Genomic DNA, 21,036 nt, shown 5'->3' with positions numbered 1-21,036 from the left:
TCTTAGGGCTAAAACAATCCTTCAACCTCAGCCTCCTGAGTATTAGGGACTACAGGTGAGCGCTACCACACCCAGCTAGTTTAAAAAAAAAAATTTTTTTTTTGGTAGAGATGAGGTCTTGCTATGTTGCCTAGGCTGATCTCATACTCCTGGCCTTGAATGATCCTCCCACCTCAGCCTCCCCAAATCCTGGGAATATAGTCATGAACCACTGTGCCTGGTCCTACTCTTTCAATTTTTATGGAAAATAAAATAAAATAGGGTCCCTGTGAAGTTACCAGGCCTTCTGACTCCTAGTCTGAGATAATTTCCACCTATGTAATCTTTCTTTTACCTCCCTACCCCATCCCCAAGTGAGTTTTATTAGTCAGAGTCGGTTTTTCCCTTTGAAGTGTTGCAGGCTGTGCATGCAGACAGTGCAGAGGCTGCCATGTTTGAAAGGAGCTCAGTGCGGTGTGTGACTCTCTTTGTAGGAGCTTGCCAGGATGTCACTTGTGGCAGTCCCCTTCTACCAAAAAAGACACAGACACTTTGACCAGTCCTATCGTAATATTCAAACGAGGTACCTTCTGGATGAATATGCTTCGAAGAAGTAAGTGGACACTCGCTGATCACACTCATACAGTCTTGATCATGGGGTCTGACATTTAAGGCAGGAAGCTCTCTGTCCAGTCCCTTGAGCCTGGAGAGGAAATATTTCGGAAGGAGTCTGAGGAGAGTGATGGGGTATCCCCTGATGCCCATGTCCCATGGCAGAGCAGCACATGGTGACCAGCCCCTCTGGTGGGTGGTGGGGGAGATGGTGGAGGGGAACTCAAAGGGTGTCCTGGCCAGTCCTGGGGCCTGGCTCTGAGCCTGGTTGAGATGGGGAGCCCAATCCTCCTTGGTATGAGTTCACTGATTTCACTGCTCCTCATACATCGTCCAGGCTGTAAAAGCCACCCAAAACAGAGAGCAAGGAGAAGGAAATGAAGGGAAAAGGGTGTGGGCAGGAGAGACATGAATGGTGGCTTTTCTTGAGTAAAGACGGCACAGGACCAGCACTCATGATGGTTCCGCCTAGTTGATAACAATGCACTAAGCGTTGGTGCATCCCCAGCCTCTGAGTCTGGCGTCCAGCTGTGTGTGCTGCAGTTTCCTGGAGGGCATCTCCCCAAGACCTGCACACATGCCTGCAGACATGGTTTGTGCCACTGCGGATCTGGGTTTTAGTGCACAGATGGGAAGGCTGCCGTGGGGAGTAGAGGGACCATGGGCAGGCGCCCCAACCCAGGGGCCTGCTTCCTGTCACCAGCACCCTATATTTAGAAACGCTTGGGGTACTTTTATTCAGTTGCCATCCCTTGTAACCAACAAAACCAAACATGCACAGCCCTCCCAGCAGCCTCGGGAGCTCAAGTTTAAGATATATAATCACGGCTTGGAGCCAAATGACTGTGCATGGTGCTGGCTGGCATTGAAGGGAGGGGCACCGGCCACAGTGAAGCCAGTGACAAGGCTTTCCAGGGATGGTGCATATTTGAGAGGTGGATGTGGACCCACAGAGACATGGGGTTGGGTTTGTGTGTGTGCAAATGTACCTTCATGTGTGCATGTGCTCTGTGTGTATGTGTGGATTGCAGGGATGGGTTGGGTGTATAGAAAGAAGTGACGTGTGTCAGGAGACACATCGTCATTTCCCAGTGTGTGCACCTTCTAACTGCTCCAATGTCCATGCAGGCGAGCTTCGGCCCAGTCCTTGACCCAGAAGTCGCTCACGCAGCAGTTGTCTTCGCAGAGAGCATCCAGCCACACGTCCTCAAGGGGAACCACCTGCAGGCTCTGTGCAAAACGGGTGAGCGCCGAGGAGGAGGAAGAGCATGAAAGCAAAAAAAGGTAAGTGTGTGGTGTCCCTCTGCCATGGGAGGGGCCGTGGGCGGGGAGAGGGTGAGGGGTGTGGTGGCTGAGAGGGGTGGTCCAAGGGCAGTTGGCTTGCAGTGAGAGTGACATCTGCCATTCCCTAGTCATCTGCTCATTCTTTACCTCCATTATCTCAGGCAATTCTACAAGAACTCTGGGCTGGTGTCCCCCTATCATTCTAGGAATATGTGGTCCAGAGGATTCTGGGTCATGCTCAAGTTAGTGGTTGATCTCAGATCTCTGCGGTGTCCATACCAAGCTCACCCCTTCCCACACAGAGCAGGGGAACCACACTTGGAAATGTCATATCTGACAGTCTGAGACTGATTTTGAACTTCCACTCACAACCCCTTTAGCTTCAAGACCAGGGGAGGGTTGTGCATCCAAACAAGGTCACCTTCTGAAAGGGCAGCCAGGGTTTTAACAGTTGTCTGCGTGGAGACTACAGGGTTGCGAAGCGAGTCTATAAATTGCCATACCTTACATTTCAACAGAGTCAGCTCATGAGAGCAAAATGTCATAGGAATGAGGTGGATTAGTGAAAGTGTCAGTCTTAAAATTATTCCCAGATGACGGAGAAACAGGTGGGGATAGTACTTTGATCTTTTAAGAATAAAATGAACAGTTAATTATTCACAAATGCTTCATTTTATACATCCTTGTTTTCACCGCATCTCCTACTGCTTATCGGAAGTTTTCTCTATGTCTCCAGACACTTAAAAGCTGAAGGAAAAATAAGATTTGGGTAAGCAAGTTTCATTCTGAAAGTTGCATTATTATGTAATAAACTATTTAATATAAACAATGCAAAGCTCAAAAGATGAACCTTTATTCCTCAACATTGGAATTATTTTTAAAAATACCTTAGGAAAATTTTGCTGTGTAAATGAATTTTATTGTAGAGTGGAGACGTTTTTCGTAAAAGAATCTCTTCAGAATGTAGATGTGAAAACCACCTGATGTTGTCTTTAAAAGGGTTCTTCTATGGTTATAAGTTTAAGGGTAGGAGTTTTGAGGGCTAGAGATAGAAGAGTTGAGATATGTTATTTTACTCTTATCAATAATACATTGGTGTGACCTTGAACATATTGTGTAAACATTCTGTCCCTCGATTTCCCCACTGATAAAATGGTAATGTGCAAAGTCAGGAGGGAATCGATGTGACTCATACAGTGACCTTCTTGACAGTCCTGGCTGTTGGGAATTTTCTAAGACACACTGGGCTACCCTCTTGCCATGGCAAATCTGACTCGGAGAAGGAGTTTGAGTTGCTGATGATGGTCTGAGCTCTACTGTACTTCTAATGCTCAGGTTAAATGCCAGGCCCTTTGCATGCGGTGGGGAAGGGACCAGGCAGGACTGCCTCACTCTGGCCCAGGGCACGAGCATGTGCGTCGGGCACATCTCAGCAGCATCATGTGTTTCATCCTCCCAGCCCATAGGCATAGTTTCCGTGGGAAAGAGCTTTTTGAAATTGGTTCTTCCTCCTTTAAGACAAATGCTTATCACAGGGGATTTCTGGGAGTCGGGCCTGTGTGAATTGAGTTTATTGGCTGCCTGTTCTGCTCCTGCCATGCTGGAGGATGCAGGGGGTTGAATGAGTGCCACACGGAGGTGTGTGAACGTGTCCATGAACTCCAGCCCCTGTCATCACAATGCACTGCTCCTGCTAGCTCAAGGGTTCGGGCCAGCATTCGGGCATCCCTTTCCTCCTGTGGCGGATACTAATTTAATGTTCTGGGCAATTTGGTCCTTTGTGAGAGATGGAATTGTGGGCTCATCAATTTGAAGTACTGCTGACATCTCGTGTTAAACAAATACTGCAGAGACATCGAGTGCACAGAAGGACCTCAACACGTCCTTCTGGAAGACACGCCAATTAGAAATGTCCCCAGATGCCTTCCTCCAGTCCTTCAGTCCTTCAGAAATGAAGGTGGTTTGTCCTGGGGCTCATCATTTAAAATAGGTGCATGATGAATGGCTTAACTCTGCACATGAGGGCTCGGGTCAGGTCAGCTGATCACGGGCTGGTAGAAATATTTCCTCAATGTACTGACTGGGTTTGGGTGGGGGAAGAAATTCCAGAACGAATATTTACTGTGAGTCATAAAGTGTCAGAGGATGGTGGTGCTATTGACTTCAGAATAGAGCGGGGCTCTGGTAATTCAAATATAAAGAAATTTTAATCAGCTTCTAGAGAGGTCTTCTGATCCTTTAAGCTTATCATAACAATGTGTGGCATAGACAGAGATTTGTCTTTCTGTCTCTGAAATTCAGTGGGGTTTGTGGCAGATAAGAAGGCTTATTCCCCACAAGACTTCTCAGGTGACATGAGGCATTCACACGTTTCCTGAATACGTGTTTCTAGAACTCCACCGGGTGTGAAGGGAAATCAAGCGGGTCTTTTCTCACCCGTGGGGTGGGCACCCAGAGTTACAGTACGGAGCTCTTGTGGGTCAGCACACAGGCACATGTGCTGATGGCAGTGGCCCATACCCTACAGAAGAAGGACAAGGTGTCATGGAAGAGAATTGTGGGCTGTGATTTGGGGTGTGCCCGGTGGAGAGACTCTTAGGGGGGGATCTTTGCACTGAAAACAGGACAAGGAGTGGTCAGCAGTCAGGAGTTGGGAGAAATCCACCCTGCAGAGGGCATGCAGAAAGTTTGAGCAGGAGATGTCCCTCACATCTGAGGAGGGAGTGGGATGGGGAGGTGTGAGGCCTTCCATGGGTTCTTTAGAAGAGAGAAGGAGGGTAAGTCAACATCTGCCTCATGGTCTCGATTTTGTAGTTCCTCCCACACCACATTGCTGTATGAAAAGGCTGCAGAATTTTCCGGAATTCTGATCTCAAACTTCCAAAATGCCTAGCACTACGTCTTAGTTTTGCTCATGTTGGGGAACTGTTTACCCATTGGTGGCCATGTGGGTTGTGAAAAGGGCCTCGGATGGGAGTCCCTCTCCCTGGTTCTAGGACAGGCTTTCTCACTGGTCTGCAGTGAAACCTTAGACGGCCATGGCGCAGCTCTGATATCTGGACTTTACAGTACAAGGCGGACCTGACTGAGCCACCTATTCCATGTCCACTGATGCCACAGAGCGCTTTTCTGCATGGCTGTCTTTCGTCTCCGACTCTATTCCGTCCCAGGCAGTCCTGTACACTCCTGATTCCTCTCCTCACCTCCCGTCCTAATCTAGACAAACGAATGTTTATTAGGCAATTGTGCACTGACATCTGGGGAACACAAAGATGAGAAGCGGCTGACCCCATCTCTTAGGGGATAAATACGAATGCAAATTATGATCACAAAGGCCATGAGAGACATGAGAGGAGGTTTGGGGTTCAAAGGGGAGGGAAGGGGGTTAGAAGCAGCTTCATGGAGAGATGGCTTTTGGGCTGGACTTTGAAAGAAGGGCATGATTTTGATAGGAAGGGAAGAGAGGGAGAGCTTTCTCACTAGTGGAAGAGAATCCCAAGAAATAAGAGAGCAGCATGCATCCTAGTGTTCATGGGAACTCAAGAATGCAGTGGTGAAGCAGAGGTGAGCCTGGGAATAGCTGCTTAAGGTTTCAAGAGCATCTCAGAGCGTGAAGGTAGCTCCAGGCCAGCAGGACAGGGTGTAATCTTGGTGTTCTCAGAGATGACATGCAGGTCATAAAGCATGGGGGTGACATTCTTCTGTCCCTACAGATTGAAGATGCTGAATCTTTTATTTAATCCTTTTTATTTATTTTTTAAGTACAGACTTCTTATCTGTATTTGTTATTCAGAAGGCTTTAATTCATTCTTGAGTTCACTCAGAAATGCATCCTCCCCAGGAAAACAAACGGTTTTTATGTGCTGCCCTGCAGAAGAAAACTTACAGACAAGGAACTCACTATTTTCTTAAACTGTTGTATCATATTGGAGCTGACTTTAAAGGCACCTAACCCAATCCTGAAGGCAGCCAAACTCATTATTTTATAAATCTGAAAAGGTTAAGTGATTGCTCACAGTTGCATGGTCTTTATTGATCACCTACTGTATGTGAATCACTATGTACATGAAGGTGAGTAAACATGTCTTTATTTTTAAGGAGACTCAGTGTCTGTGGTCCAGTGTCTGTGGTGTTTTGGTATTTGTCTATCCAGGTCCACCACATGTAGACATCCCTTCCAGTGCTTGACAGGGCCAGACGAGAGTGACACTCACATGTGGCCATGCCCAGCTGCCTCCAAAAGCACCGTGCATACTTTTAAGCTGGCTTCATTGTGCATGCTCAGTGGTGAAAAGAAGTTGGAGCATGTCTCTCTGATACTTGTTTTACTTATAAACCACATATGCATCCTTCTTTACAGCTTCTTCATGTACGGTATGTACATACCAGAATGCGTTCTTGACAGAAAGATATAAAAATAAGCAGAAATGCATCATATTACACAGACTGAATTGTTGTGCACATTTATTCACTGCTAGTGTTAAACACTGCTTTTTGTTGTTTCAATATTTTCTTTCTCTCTAAATTTTTGGTTGAGTAAACTGGATTTCATTCAGTTTACCTGTGATGACTGTGCTCAGGAGCAGGGGTTCCCCATCACCAGCCGCAGATCAGTACCAGTCCATGGCCTGTTAGGAACTGGGCCTTACAGCAGGAGGCGAGCGGCAAGCAAGGGGAAGTTTCATCTGTATTTACAACTACTCCTCAACGCTGGCATTACTGCCTGAGCTCCACTTCCTGTCAGATCAGCAGAGACATTAGGTTCTTACAGGAGCGTGCACCCTACTGTGAACTGTGCACGTGAGGGATCTAGGTTGCACACTCCTTATGAGACTCTAATGCCTGATGATCTGAGGTGGAGCTGAGGCAATGATGCTAGCACTGGGGAGCGGCTGCAAACACAGATTAACATTAGCAGTGAAGTTTGACTTTGTATCCTCCCTCCTTTGTCTGTGGAAAAATAGTCTCCTGTGAAACTGGTCCCTGATGCCAAAAAGGTTGGGACTGCTGCTCTGGAGGGTTTATTTTCCATGTTGCTTTTGGATAACATTTATTAAACCACTTCTAAGGGTCTGATGTCACCTGTCTTCTCCCTGCCCCTGCCGCCTGTGCTGAGGGCAGCACTGTGTGAGCCATGGCCGGTCCTGCAAGCAACCTGCCGTTAGCCCCATTGTGTTCTGTGTTAGTGATCACAGTCTTTAACACAATCTATTGGAGTAATATTATAAACTAATAATAATGTTAAAATATTTTAAAACAACAACAATCAAAAAGCAGAAATAACTTGTTCTGCTGTCTCCTTCACCCTCTTAAGAAAACCCTGAGAAAGGGACCAGTCTACTCCTTAAGCCTTCAGTGACTACGTGGTCTTTTCCACGTGTCCTGAGTGCATCCTGGGAATAACGTGGCTTCTTTGCTCCTGTAGGTACCGGTCCCTGGTGGCTTCCTATGGTGAGGCCAAGCGGGAGCGCTTCCTCAGTGAGCTGGCACACATGGAGGAGAACCTGCACCTGGCGCGGTCCCAGGCCCGTGAAAAGCTGGACAAATACGACATTCAGCAGATGGTAGGAGGGGCTGGGGTCTCTTTGAGATGCGTGGGCTAGATGGTAGTATGGGCCAGATGGTAGCATGAACTAGATGATAGCATGGGCCAGATGGTAGCGTGGACTAGATGGTAGCATAGGCCAGATGGTAACATGGGTAAGATGGTGGTGAGGGGCAGATGGTAGCATGGCCCAGATGGTAGAAAGAGCCAGATGGTAGTGAGAGCCAGATGGTAGCGTGGACTATATGGGAGCTATGGACTTGATGGTAGTGTGAACTAGATGATAGGGAGGGCTTGAGGGTAGCATTGACTAGGTGGTAGTATGAGCTAGATGGTAGTGTTGGTTTAATGGTAGCATGGACTAGCTGGTAGTGAGGGCTAGATGGTAGCATTGGGTTAATGGTAGTGTGGATTAGATGGTAGTGAGGGCTAGATGGTAGAGTGGGCTAGATGGTGCATGTGCCAGGTGGTAGCTTGGGCCAGATGGCAGCATGGACCAGATGGTAGTGCGGACTAGATGGTATCATGAACCAGATGGTAGCATGGACCATGTGGTAGCTTGGGTGGGATGGTACCATAGGCCAGATGTTAGCATGGGCCAGGTGGTAGCTTGGGCTAGATGATAGTGTGGGCCAGATGGTAGTGTGGACTAGATGGTAGTGTGGACTGAATGGTAGCATGAGCCAGGTGGTAGCTTGGGCCAGATGGTAGTGTGAACCAGAAGGTCACTAGGACCAGATGGTAGCAAGCAATTTATGGTAGCATTGGTTTAATGGTAGCGTCGACTAGACAGTAGTGAGAGCTAGATGGTAGCAAACACCAGATAGTAGCCGTGGACCAGATGGCAGCATGGGCTAGATGATAGGGTGGGCTAGATGGTAACTGTGAACTAGATGGTAGCATGGACTAGATGGTAGTGTGGGGTAGGTGGTAGGATGGGTTAGATGGTAGTGAGGGCCAGATGATAGCCATAGACTAGATGGTAGCATGGTCCAGATGGTAGTGTGGCTATATGGTAGCATGGCCAGATGGCAGTGTGGGTCCGTTGGTAGCATGAGCTAGATGGTAGCATGTCTGCATGGTGCCTGCTTGGCCTGGGGGCAGGGCCTGGGAGCCCCCTGTTGGGCCACACCTGACCATCCTTGCATCCTGGCAGGTGGAGAGCAAGCTGGCCTGGGAGAGGCATGCATTTGAAGAGCGGATCAGCAGGGCCCCTGAAATCCTAGTGCGCCTGCGGTCCCACACCGTCTGGGAAAAGATGTCGGTGCGACTGTGCTTCACAGTGCAAGGCTTCCCCACACCTGTGGTACAGTGGTGAGGACTCTGGGGTTCCTGGGGTGGCAGGGCCAGCAGGCTTCCTCTCAGCAGATCCCACAAGGGAAGAGCCGGCCATTGAGCCCTTCTGTGACCACTGTGCTCACAATCTTATGCAGGAGATATGTTTATGAAAACTCATGAAATGTCCCTTTTAGGAGGGGGTGACCCAAAAAATCTGGAATTATCTTTTGGAGGGTGGGCCCCTTGTGGTACACTTGAAATTTGTTCCTCTGGATCAAGTGTTCAACCAAAGTTTTTATCTGGAAGTTTTTAGAAGGTTGCATCACAACTTGTGGAAGAAATGTCCCAAGTTATGGCAAACAGGTGACTGGTTCTTCCACAATGACAATACACCTGCCCACACTGCACTGAGTGTTCAATTTTTTAAAAAGATTATTTTAATTTAAAGATGTGGGGTACAATTCGGGATTACGTATACAAGTGGTCATTGTACAGGTAAAGTTTGGGCCTCCCTTTGGCCTGCATTTTGCCTGGCTTGAAATCAGGTATGCTTATTAATGCTATATGCCCCCCCCCCACCAGGTTCTGGCTCCTGCCAATCTCTTTTTTTATAGTATTATGGTAAATGTTCAGGGTCTGCTTATGAGTGAGAACATGTGGTACACAGTTCTTTGTTTCTGTGATAAATCACTGAGTATCATAGGCTCTAAATCCATCCAAGTTGCTGCAAAGTCCATAATTTTGTTCTTCTTTATGGCTGCGTAATATTCCATCATGTATATGTACCACTTTAAAAAAATCCAGTCCAGTTTCGATGGGCAGCACGGTTGGTTCCATGTTTTTGCTATTGTAAATAGTGCTGCAATAAACATGCGTGGGCAGGTATCTTTTTTGTAGAGTGATTTAAGTTCCTCCAGGTATATTCCTCGAAGGGGGATTGCTGGGTCATATGGAAGGTCAATGATCCCCATGCTCTACCCTCCCTATTCACCAGATCTCACCTGCGAAACTTTTTTTTTAGTTTCCCTGGATGAAAAAAGTCCTCAAAGGGAAATGTTTTCCTGGTATATTATAAAAGAGATGAAACAAAAACTGGCAGAAGCACTAAAAAGCATCAAAATTGACGAGTTCAAAAATGGTTTTGAGCAGTGGAAAAAGTGTCTCAATAGGTATATTGCATCCAACAGAGAGTACTTTGGAGGTGACCGAAATTTAAACGTGTAAGAACAGATACACAATTTTTTAATAAATAAATTTTATTTTGGGGGGGCTCCCCCTCCTAAATAATGCACAGGTATTTTTATTTTGGTGATGTTGATTCAACTGATTCTTCAGAGGATTTTAATTTAAAAATCGGCTCCCTGACGTGAGCATGGCTGTTGCGTTTGCATCTGCCCAGTAGCCGATTACGCAGAGCTAAGGTTCTGCTGCCAACGATGGGAAAACTCGCAGTGGGAACTTTAGATCCAAAGCTCGGGGACTACTGGGCTGCAGTCATAGAACTGTATTGGAATGGCAGAATTGAATCTGTAAGTTCTACAGACCCCTTTGGTTCCAACATCTGTGCTGGGATTATATATATATATATGTGTGTGTTCATTTGTACCCGGACTGGGGCTCTCAGCCACGGACCAGGAGCAGAGGGGCTAGCTGCTATCTGGGGGCAGCTGGGGAGGCTGAGGCATGCCCACTCTTGAAGCCCAAATGCTGGATGGATGGAGTCCTGGCCCCTGGGTAGAGGTGGGGCCAGAGGCTCTGGCCAGGGTCTAGTTGGGAGATCCTACAAAGAACCCGCGTCTTCCCCTGTGCTGAGACCGTGAAGGCTGTCCTGGGACCCAACACCATTTTTTCTCATGGAATTCTACCTCCTAGTTTCTAGCAAAGGCCTAGTGGACTCTGGACTGCCATCTGCCACAGGCTGGAGGCCCAGACAGTCTAAATTCTGCGAGTGCTACACTCTTCTTAAGAACCAAAATGAGTGTGGGCACTGCTCTCTCCCCCCCATGGCAGAAGGAAAGCAGAAAGGCCAGCACACACCACCGGGGCCGTGTGAGCCTGGGCAAAACCCTGCATCCAGAAACCTGCCTTTAAACTAAAACGCCATTTCTTTGTGTAGGTACAAAGATGATAGCCTGATCTGCCAGGCAGCGGAGCCAGGAAAGTACAGAATTGAGAGCAACTACGGAGTGCACACACTGGAAATCAACAGGTATGTGGGGCGGGGTGTCTCTGGGCACCAGTGCCCAGGAAGCAGCATTTTGAACCCAAGAGAGTGGATGTAATGGGATTCTGGAGGTCTATTTGCACTCCAGGTGGCTTTAGGGTTATACCCATGGGCTCACTGAAAGGGTGTTGGAAGCTTCCCTGGGCTTGTGCTTGGTGTCTGGCCCGAGGAATGCACATTCAAAGACCATGAATGGTTCATGGAAGGTAGGAGCGTCCTGGTGAAGTGGCTGTGGGGAGCGTGGTTTCACTGACACCCTAGTCCGGGCATGAGTGACAATACTAGAGTCCAGATTCCTCGAAGGAATGGAACCTTCTTTCGACAAATTGAAGCATTGTACAGAGTACAGACAAATAACAGAAAGCTATATGTGTGTCCAACATCAGGGTCAGGATTATGGTATATGTCTGGCATTTCTTCCTCTTCACCCAACACACATACTTTGTCTTTTTAAGAATAGCGAGATCCCGCCATTCTTTTTCTGTTTCTCTGCATACATGATTTTTATTTTTTACAAAAGGATCATCCATACAATGTGAGTTGCCTTTTTCCATCAGCTGTGTATCATGACATCTTCTCATGGTTCTAACATTAATTATTTAGCCCAATGGGTCATAGAGTAAAAAGCCCACGTGTGTCCCGGAGTCTAGGCCAGGGCTTGGATCCCTGGCTCACTATTTGCTTATGGCTCTGATATGCCATTGATGCTTCCCAAATGGTAATGTGCTTGTCTGAAAGTAATTATTGAGAGACAGATGGTACAAATGGCATCTTCTTCAGTTGCCTAATAGAGCAGTTGTGAGAATCAAAGAAGAAGATGCATGTTGTATATGCAAGGGAAGTGTGTGTGCTTGTGGGTGTAGAGTAGGTTATATCATAATCCTGTCTAGGTAAAGATGAGTGATATTAGTATGAATTATGTAAAAAATAAGCGAGTCATGCAAACATATGGTTGTATTGATTTATTATAACTCAACTGTCAAGCCGTGCCCGCATCATAATTAGGTGTGGTTTCCTTGGAGGCAAACACATCCCTTAACTCCCAGAGGGATATTAGAGGAGTCACATGATGGCATAGTGTGAGCGTTTATCATACCTGTATCTTCTTCTCTCCAGATGCATGTTTATTGTGAAAGTATTTTTTCTTTTATTATTATTTTTAAAGCTACATTGGATCCTGGTTAAAAGTTGTCTTAAAATGTGTTAAAGATTTATAAGGAAGACTCCAAGCTGGGCACCATGGCTCATGCCTGTCATTCCAGCACTTTGGGAGGCCGAGGTAAAAGGACTGCCTGAGTCCAGGGGCTTGAGACCAGCCCGGGCAACTTGGCGAGACATCTCTACGATAAATAATAATAAAAAAATTAGCCAGGCATGGTGTGCACACTGGTGGTTCCAGCTACTTGGAAGGCTGAGGCGGAAGGATTGCTTGGCTGAGCCCAGCAAGTCGAGGCTGCGGTAGCTGTGAGCGTGCCACTGTAACTCCAGCTTGGACAACAGAGTAAGATTCCTACATAAAACAAAAACATAACTGTAAGGAAGACTTCACTCAAGAGCACTGTAATGGGCCTTGCAGTGGGGGAAGACTGGGTGCAGCTCCAAATGCAGCAAAGACGGGGGGCTCCATAGCCCAGAGGCGGGGGGAGTCCACGTGTGGAGGTTACTAGGAGAAGGCATCAGGGTTGCTGGGGATTCTGGCCAAGTTGACCCAACAGGATTCTTACAGAAGGTGGGCTGGGGTGATCAGACATCCCTGGGAATGGTGGGGTGAAGAACCCCGTCGGATGTCTAGGGAGGGGTTTGAGCCAAGGTGATGTGGTAGGATTCCTGCTCTTGGGCAAGTGCCCGGGGACGGGCTGGTCGGGAGGAGGGTCTGGAGGAGCTTGCCTTCAGCTCAGTTAGGAGGCGTCTTCATCCGTTCCCCTCTTCCAGCCCAGGAGAAAGTCGAGTTTTGTCTGGTTTCTTTCCTTCCACCCCTTTCTTACCCCCTCACCCTCACCAACTCTTCCCCTGCCCACTACCTGCTTTCTCCTTTCTCCTCTTTTCCACTCTGGCTGAAGCCAAGGCTTGAGCCAGCTATTCCTGATGCCTATCCCCTGTTGCCCAAGCCTGGCGTCCACTCCTTGGTGTCGTCCATTGGTGTCACCTCCCTGAGCCCTGCAGCCTGGCAGTCAGCTAGCTCCACAAACCCCTCCTCACTTCTCCCAACAGCCTGGAGCTCTCTCTTGCTGGGACCATTGCTGCATCTGAACAGGTGTTGAAAGTGTAATTAGGATGAAATGTGTGGGGTGTCAATGCCTTGCTTTTCTAGGTAAGTGCAAGTTTCTCTAGAAAAGCTCTCCTTCCCATGGATTCTTCTATGCGTGGAGAACCTGCTCTGAGCTGGGCACCATTTTAAATGCTTGGGATTTGTCAGCTACCATACCAGCATGCCAGTCTTCCAGGCTTACTTTCTAGCACAGGAAGGCCAGCTACATACACAGAGGCAAGTGAAGTATACAGCAAATCAGAGCGGGCAGTGCCGGGCATGGGGAAGGGGGTGGGTGTCAGGCAAATCTTCATGGAGGAGGTGTCCTGTGCAAGGTTTGAGGGTGTGAAGGGGTTGGGCCGAGAGCTCTGTGGTGGGTGGGGCCTCCAATGAAGAGACCTTGAGGCTCTGAAGTGCTGGCCACCACTTCCTCCCCTGCAGGGTTGGTTGGGGACAGGTGGTCAGAGGTGTGGCTAGGGGCTCTGAGATTTTGCAGGCCCTGCAGGCCTTGGCAAGGACACTGGCTTTGCTGGAGGGAAAGGGGAGACCCCAGGGGGCTGAGGATCAGGAAGTCCAGATATCCACTCTGCTTTTAGGTAGTCTGTGGGGCCAAGGCTGGGTCTAGGGAGCTCTGTTTGGTTCAGGAAGGATGTGGGGCTCGGAGCAGAAGTGGAGGTGGAAGAAGGAGGACTTCAGGCAGATGTTGAGGGCAGAGTGGGCAGGATCTACTGCTGGATTGGATTAGGTGTTCCAGAAAGAACAGGTCTGAGTAGTCCCAGAGCTGTGGGCTGCTGGCAGGGGTGACCTGGGCTGAGGTCACATGGGCCGAGGGGCTCTTGCTCTGGGTGCTGGTCGAAATGCCATGGGCCCTCGCTATGCCTTCCAACAGTGACTTACCTCCTTGGATTTCCAAGGTTTGTGGAAATTGTAACAGGCCATATACCGTAATATCTAGAAAGAGAAGATCTGCCTTTGATTTGGGGTGTGTTAAGATTTTCAGAGCTGTCTGTTTTCTAGCCGGGGTGTACTATGGCTGGTTAGGGGTAAGTTAGAGTCGGTGATTAGTTTGTTCCCGAGTGTTCTACTAACTGTTGTAAAAAGAAAAAAAATGATTTCCCTTTCTCTAGTATGAAAAATGTCCTATTTGCACTGGTGTTGACAACATTTAAACCTGTTGGGAATGACATGGGCTTGGAACAGAGTGAGTTCATACATGAAATAAAATTGGTTCATAGGCCCTAAATACTACGACTCTATGACACAGAATTCAGGTCTCCATGGATATACTTGGATTGTGTATAAATATGCAAATATTTGGGAAATTTGGGAGAAGGCAATTCTCAAGGCCAACTTTCCCTCAGTATTCTTATTGGCACTGGGAAATTTGTAAACAGATGAAATGTTGATATTCTCCAGGAAAAGAGCGGTGGGAAAAAACCCCACAAATTACAGCCCGTCTCAGCTGTTCGTACCAAAGTGCTGAACTGCAGGTCATTCGATCTGTGGCCATTTTAAGTGGAGGAATGTGCTGGCACCCTTCCTCGCAGCTGGCCCAGGAAGGCACTTTTCCTTCTGTTACATGAGTGACATTTTCTCCTATGAATATTCCTTGGCCACTGTGGCTGAATTCTTAAAGTGCTGAAAAGGAAGCCTCCCCCTTGGTACTTTTTGAATTTGAACTTGTAGTTGACACTTTTTATATGCTCATAAAATTTTCCCGTGGGACTCTTGATGGGAGCCCTAGTTCTTCAAATAACTCTTATGTTCTCACATGTTTATAAAAGTGTTAGAACTGCCCGTCTGGTTTTCTATTAGTAATACCCTTACTCCCTACTCCTTGCAGGGCAATTTTAGGGCTAAACTTTTCTTGTACTTTATTTTTAGAATTTGAAATTTAAATTTTGATTTGAGTTACACTACAAATACAACGTCATCACCAATTTAGGGCTATGGGGTCTCCGACTACCCATGAGAAATTTGTGGGTCACTTAACCTTTTTTCTGCCCACTTTTGAGATAAGTAAAACAGTAGTAGTTTCTCCCATGAAGCTGTTTTGGGGACATTTCGAACCGAGACCCTGGGAGGCAGGAGTGCCCCTTGGAAGTTGATATAAATTGAGACCAAAGAAAACTCTCTCAGTCTATTCTGGGAACCTGCCCAAACAGAAAACAAAACCCTTGCCTCTTAATCACTTTCTTCAAGTTCTCACAGCGTGAAGTCAAGGCTAGAATTAGACTCCATGGGTTAGCTGAGTGGTTTTGTGCGGCCTTGGGAAGGGGAGGGGGAGAGGAGGAGAGTCCTGTCAGGTCTGGAAATGCACACTGCAGGTGACACGTGGACAGAACACTAAACTGAGAACGTTTCCCCTGTGCCTGTTCTGCTCCCTGCCCAGGCCCTGCATTCCCGCAGCCGATCTGTGGATTGGCACAAATGCTTGGTGCCCCCGCCTCCCTCCCAATATGTGTCTGTATGTTTATTTATAATCTGTGCGCAGACCTCCATTCTAATATGCTTTACATCGTCTAAAACGAGTACAAGAATGAGATCACAGGAACCTAAATAGCTCTAACTTAGCCCTGCCCGCCCCAGGGTGATCCTATGCTTCCTTGGCTGGGCTCACCTTCCACTGGGGCCACTGCTACCATCAGCTTGCGGGCCTGAATATTTTAGGGGTGATGGGTTCTTTACAGACCCCACTGGAAACTGTGGGTTTCCCTTGTGGACATGTATACAAACACATGCATTTTGCGCATTACTGCAGGAGGCTGGTGCCCCCGGGGGCAGGGTTCCTTCTCCCCAGTGGTGCTACCTTGAAGCACTAAGTGCTAATTGGTCGCTTGACAAGCTAATCAGTGCTAATGCCTGGGATCTGAACGCCTTAAGTCAATTGAGAACAAGTTCAGAGTCCTGTGGAGATGCTGCTGGCTCCAGCACCTGCACCCACAGAATTCGTCCTGCCTTTCTTCCTCCTAGGTGCAACTAAGTCTCATTTCACCTGCTCTATTTCCGGCTTTATTCCCTGCCTGTGTCTGTCTAGCTATTTCCTACTAAAGACTGGTGAAACAGTAATTAATTGCAGTTCTCAAATAAGGGCAAGAAGAGGGTCTTTGTGTAGGAGAGAGCAGAGGGAACCCTCTTCGAGCTTCTGGTCCAGGAATTCAGCTAATACATTTTAATTGCCAATAGGTAAGATGTGATATTATGTTATAAAATTACAAAATGCTTTCAAATACATTGTTTTGTCATCAAAGTTACCCTAGGAAAGTGTAGGTACTCAAATACATGTGTTCTAGAAATTTAAAATACACAGGATGTGTCTAGTAAACAGTCACGAGATGAGAATTCTTAGGCTGACCTCATAACTGCACAGATTTGAGATGAGAACTTGTGGCTGGTGTTTGCCATTAGATAATAGTCTCAGCGGCTGTTTTCCCCTGAATTTTATTTTTATTGCCCAGTACTGGAAAAAATTCTGATTCGTAAAGTAGTTGCAAATGAAAACATTTTTTTCCTTGAAATCTCAGAATATTAATCAGTTAAACAGGAGTGTGGGGAAAGCTGTGTCTGACACCCAGGCACATGCAAACCAAGCTGCCGCGTGAGGCTCGTGCTGCTGGGATTTGGTGCTGAGCCCGTCTATCATGTGTCTGAGTCCATGCTTACAACAGAGTCTTAAAAGTGTAACACACACTGAAGAAAAATTTGCAGTCGATTTGGGAGATTTCGTTGGAAAACCATCGATACTAAAGAACATCCAGAAGGGCTTTCAGCGGAGGCATTCAGGAAGATGGCAAGGTTTACGGGAACTACCTGGATGCCTCATGTGCGGTCTATGTACACGCTCCTTGGAGGGCTCAGGAGGGGTTAGGTTTTAATTCCTCCTCACTCAGGAGTTAGTAATGATGGTGGCCAGCTGGGCTGAGGGGACAGGCTGTGCCCTAGTCCAGCCTGTCACTTCCTGCAGATCCTGCACTGGAATCGCCCTGGGAGCCCTGCCCTAGACAGGTGTCTTTTGGCTCACAGCTCCTTGCTTCCCAGTCTCAGACTGAGACCCTCGCATATTCCCAGTACAGACCTAGGGCAGATTTCCTTCCAGCAAGTTTGACGGAGGGCTTTGCTTATTCTCAGCACACTCTGGCGTTCTGGTACTTCCAGCTGTGTCCGTGGGAGGTTGGCTGTCAGTTCTCTAATCTACTGTGTTACTGTTGGCAGGGGCGGGATTGTTGCAGGAGAAGGGTTAAGGCTAATTCCAGAAAAAAATCTTCGGGTTTGGAGAATGCGTTTATGAAAATATAATGACTTCATTGTTTCTGAGAAGTAACACAACTCAAAGAAAAAAAATCAAGCAATGCCTGGGGAACTGCAGAGAAGTAATTTTTCCTTCCACCCTAGACCCCCAGACCTCAGGCGTGCTCTGAGAGATGCTACTGTCACCCGTGTTCCCTGTGGGCATTTGTGTGTGTGTGTGTGTGTGTGTGTTTGTGTGCGTGCGCGCGCGCGTGCGTGCTATGTGGGTGGATTGGCTAGATTGTTAGTGCGTAGCAATGGAGAAAGCAGCTCCATTATGGGACTTCTATGTGTTTTACAGATCCTGTTACTTTGCCTCTGGGGATACGGCTGTACTTTCAATGAATCCAGAATGTGCAAAGCAGAGTAGCTGCTAATGAGTTCAGGCTAGAATTGTGGGTTTGTTGATGAACTTTGTGTTCAGCTTGTATTCCTCCAAGGTGAACTAGAAGATAATGCTCTTCATTTGTAAATCTACAGGGCCTGGGCTCTTTTTGTGTGATCTCTCCCTGGAGCCACAGTGGTTAAGGAGGCCAGATGGCATCCAGACGAGGGAAAGGCATTCTTGGTAGATAGCACAGGTCTCTGAAACTTTCCCTTTTATTGGAGGAATCTAATTTTTCAGTCAATGAAAGTATTTCCACCTCCTAGTGGAATAGAGAAAATAAAATGACAATTGACTTCCCAAGACTGGGATTTTGTCTGGGGGCATTGGTGTCTTGATGCATTTAAGGGTAAGCCTTCGTGATTGTGTCACTGCACTCCAGCCTGGGTGATAGAGTGAGACTCCGACTCAAAAAAAATAGATATGCCAAAGTAAGACTTGAGTAACTTTTCCTTTTCTTGAAAATGGGATTTTTGTGTGTGTGTGTCATTTCTTTTCCCACATTAAGATTTTGCTCATGATGTCCACTTCTTGGTGAGAAACTAGCATAAGAAAGGCAAATTTTGGAGTCATACGGACCGGGTTTATCCAAATTCTTCAGATGTTAATGTGCTCACCATGTTCTTGGGATGGCCCTATTTCCCAGGTTACTGGAACAAATGATAGAAGTAGCCAATGTGAGGTGGCCATCAGAGTGCCTAGCGTTTGGTACAAGTTTTGCAGGCATCAGTTCTTCCTCTCAACATTCTTCGTTTCAGCTTCCTGCGGAAGCTGGTGGGAAGACAGTTCATAGCCAGGAACATGAACTTTGATTTCTGCAGGATGTGGGGAGGTAGAAGAGCTGCCCACAGACTCAGGGTCCGGAGAGCCATTCCCAGTCATAGTTTTTCCAGGGATGAGCACGCAGCCATGCCTCAGGCAGCGCTGAATCCAACATGTCAATATATTCTTGAGCAGATGGTCCTATTTGGGAGCTGAAGTGACTTTGGGATCCCAGATGTCATCTCTCATTAGCCCAGGCATTCTGGTGGAGTGAGGCGGGTTGTAGAATTTGCTCTTCTAATGGGCGTTTCTCACTTAGGAAGTGAATGGGTCTCTGCTCATACCTTGGACTCCTTGTTCATGCCCGACACAGTGGTGACTTCCGTTCGGGACTTTGATGGGTCCTGAGGTTATTGTCCAGGGTCGCTAAGGAGGGAGAGCATCCCAGGCTCAGTATTAGTGAGTGTCAGGACCACTAGGGAGAACTGGACAAGGTGCAAGCTCCAGGGCCACCTCAGAACTGGCACAGGGCTGGCTCCCAGCAGGTGGGCTAGGGCCTCTGTGACCGAGGGCTCTGGCCTTCTGGGATGACTTCTTTGCTCCTACGTTGAGGAGACTCAGGACTTTCCCAGGCAGGCCCTTTTCTTGTCCCATCAGGAGTGATTCTGGAGTGGCTGAAGTCATGAAAGCCTGACCGTGGACATGATGAGACCACGAATTCTACAGCAGTAGAAAAATAGGACTGGGTGGGACAGGGACTTCTTGAGAACGAAATGCAGGATTTTTGGATATACCTGTACCTTTTCATTCTCAAAGCCAGAGCCAAGTCATGGTCTGGGATCAGACCTCTGCCCATGTCTATAATTAATCCCAGGAGCCGGCGTGCTCCAAGGATAGAACTGGCATTGTCTTACAAATCACTCATAGACCAATGGCCCATGTCACATGATTTGCTTTCGAGGAAAGTTTTTGTCCGATTCAGGCTGCTGATGTTCACAGAGCGGTCCGTAGACTGTGTCTTGCTTCTTCTCTCAAAGGGCAGATTTTGATGACACGGCAACATACTCCGCGGTGGCGACCAATGCCCACGGCCAGGTGTCGACCAACGCAGCAGTGGTGGTGAGAAGTGAGTGCTGGGGCCTTGCCTGGGGACGCCCTGGGAGCTCTTCCCCTTCTTTGCCACTGATCTCTGTGTCTTGCAGGGTTCCGGGGAGACGATGAGCCCTTCCGCTCAGTGGGACTACCGATTGGATGTAAGTAGGTTTTCACTTTCTTTTTGTGCAGAAGAATGTTTAGTGACATGGCATATATCTTTTATTTTTGTAGCACAATTCAAGATTATTCCATTTGTCCTTGCAACACACAGCTTACACATAGTATTATTTAGCATTTGGAAGTTTAGAACTAGGATACTTATGAGAAATTCAGTTGTGTCAAAAGTATGACATTGTGGAAAAACAAACTCACATAGAACAAAATGCACAAAGCACTAGTCTTCTTCCATTACTGCTTAGAAAGATAGGATTGTTTCTCCATTTACAAAATAGAATCAGCATAACTTAAATTTTGCACGCAAAACACTGCAATTACTTATTTATGTAGGGGACGCTATCACCAGCTTCATCTATACACAGTTGAGTATACAATATTGCATGGAATAAAACAGCAGCTCAGTTGAAATTTAGGAAAAAACCCCAGCAAATAGGTACATATAGATTTAAAATCCATTATTTGGGGGAAAGAAATCAATGAATAGAGGGCCTACTTGTTTGCAGCTTGTGTACACTGCACCTCTCCATACAGCATATATCTTAAAAAATTGTCTTCTAAGGGTCAAATCTTTTTCTTAAAAATGACATTCTAAAAGGCTCTTCCAAGTTTTCCCTGGCCAGCTGTCAGTTTGCTGACAATTTGTTTCTATGTAATTCTACTGCTGGGTGGTATTCGTAGACACTGGTGAAATTGTCACATGGAGAGACTTTACATTTTTTTTCCTTTTTTGAGTTGGAGTCTCACTCTGTTGCCCAAGTGGGAGTGCAGTGGCACACTCACAGCCACCGCAGCCTTGACCTGCTAGACTCAGGTGATCCTTCTGCCTCAGCCTTCCAGGTAGCTGGAACTACAGGTGTGTGCTACCATGCCCGACTAATTTTTTGATTTATTATAGAAAGGAGGGTCTCACCAAGTTGCCCAGCTGGTCTCAAACCCTTGGGCCCAGGCAGTCCTCTCACTTTGGCCTCACAAAGTGCTAGGTTTATAAGCATGAGCCACCGCGCCTTGTTGACTTTATATTTTTGACTTGGAAAAATAAACAAATTCAATTTTTTTTTTTTTGAGTTGGAGTCTCACTCTGTCACCCAGACTGGATTGCAGTGGCTGCTCCTGGCCACCACAGCCTCGACCTGCTGGGTTCCGGCGATCCTTCCGCCTTA

General features: G+C 47.2%; 1 protein-coding gene across 1 annotated transcript in view; it reads left to right on the top strand.

The window, feature by feature from the left end:
• The first annotated feature begins 485 nt into the window (after positions 1–485).
• The window catches only part of MYOM2 (myomesin 2), a 93,253-nt gene continuing 72,702 nt past the window's right edge, over positions 486–21,036 (top strand). Inside the window, exons 1-7 of the mRNA XM_008052004.1 lie at positions 486–592; positions 1,720–1,875; positions 7,301–7,439; positions 8,577–8,734; positions 10,815–10,907; positions 19,642–19,730; positions 19,807–19,857. Of these exons, the coding sequence (XP_008050195.1) occupies positions 486–592; positions 1,720–1,875; positions 7,301–7,439; positions 8,577–8,734; positions 10,815–10,907; positions 19,642–19,730; positions 19,807–19,857 (793 nt within the window). The remainder of the gene's footprint in view (positions 593–1,719; positions 1,876–7,300; positions 7,440–8,576; positions 8,735–10,814; positions 10,908–19,641; positions 19,731–19,806; positions 19,858–21,036) is intronic.

The sequence above is a fragment of the Carlito syrichta genome, unplaced genomic scaffold (genome assembly GCF_000164805.1).
Source record: "Carlito syrichta isolate Samal-C Ts95f unplaced genomic scaffold, Tarsius_syrichta-2.0.1 Scaffold251683, whole genome shotgun sequence".
NCBI classification, from domain to species: Eukaryota; Metazoa; Chordata; class Mammalia; order Primates; family Tarsiidae; genus Carlito; species Carlito syrichta.
Note: the sequence above shows the minus strand (reverse complement) of the source record. Positions and strands in the feature narration are given on the sequence as shown.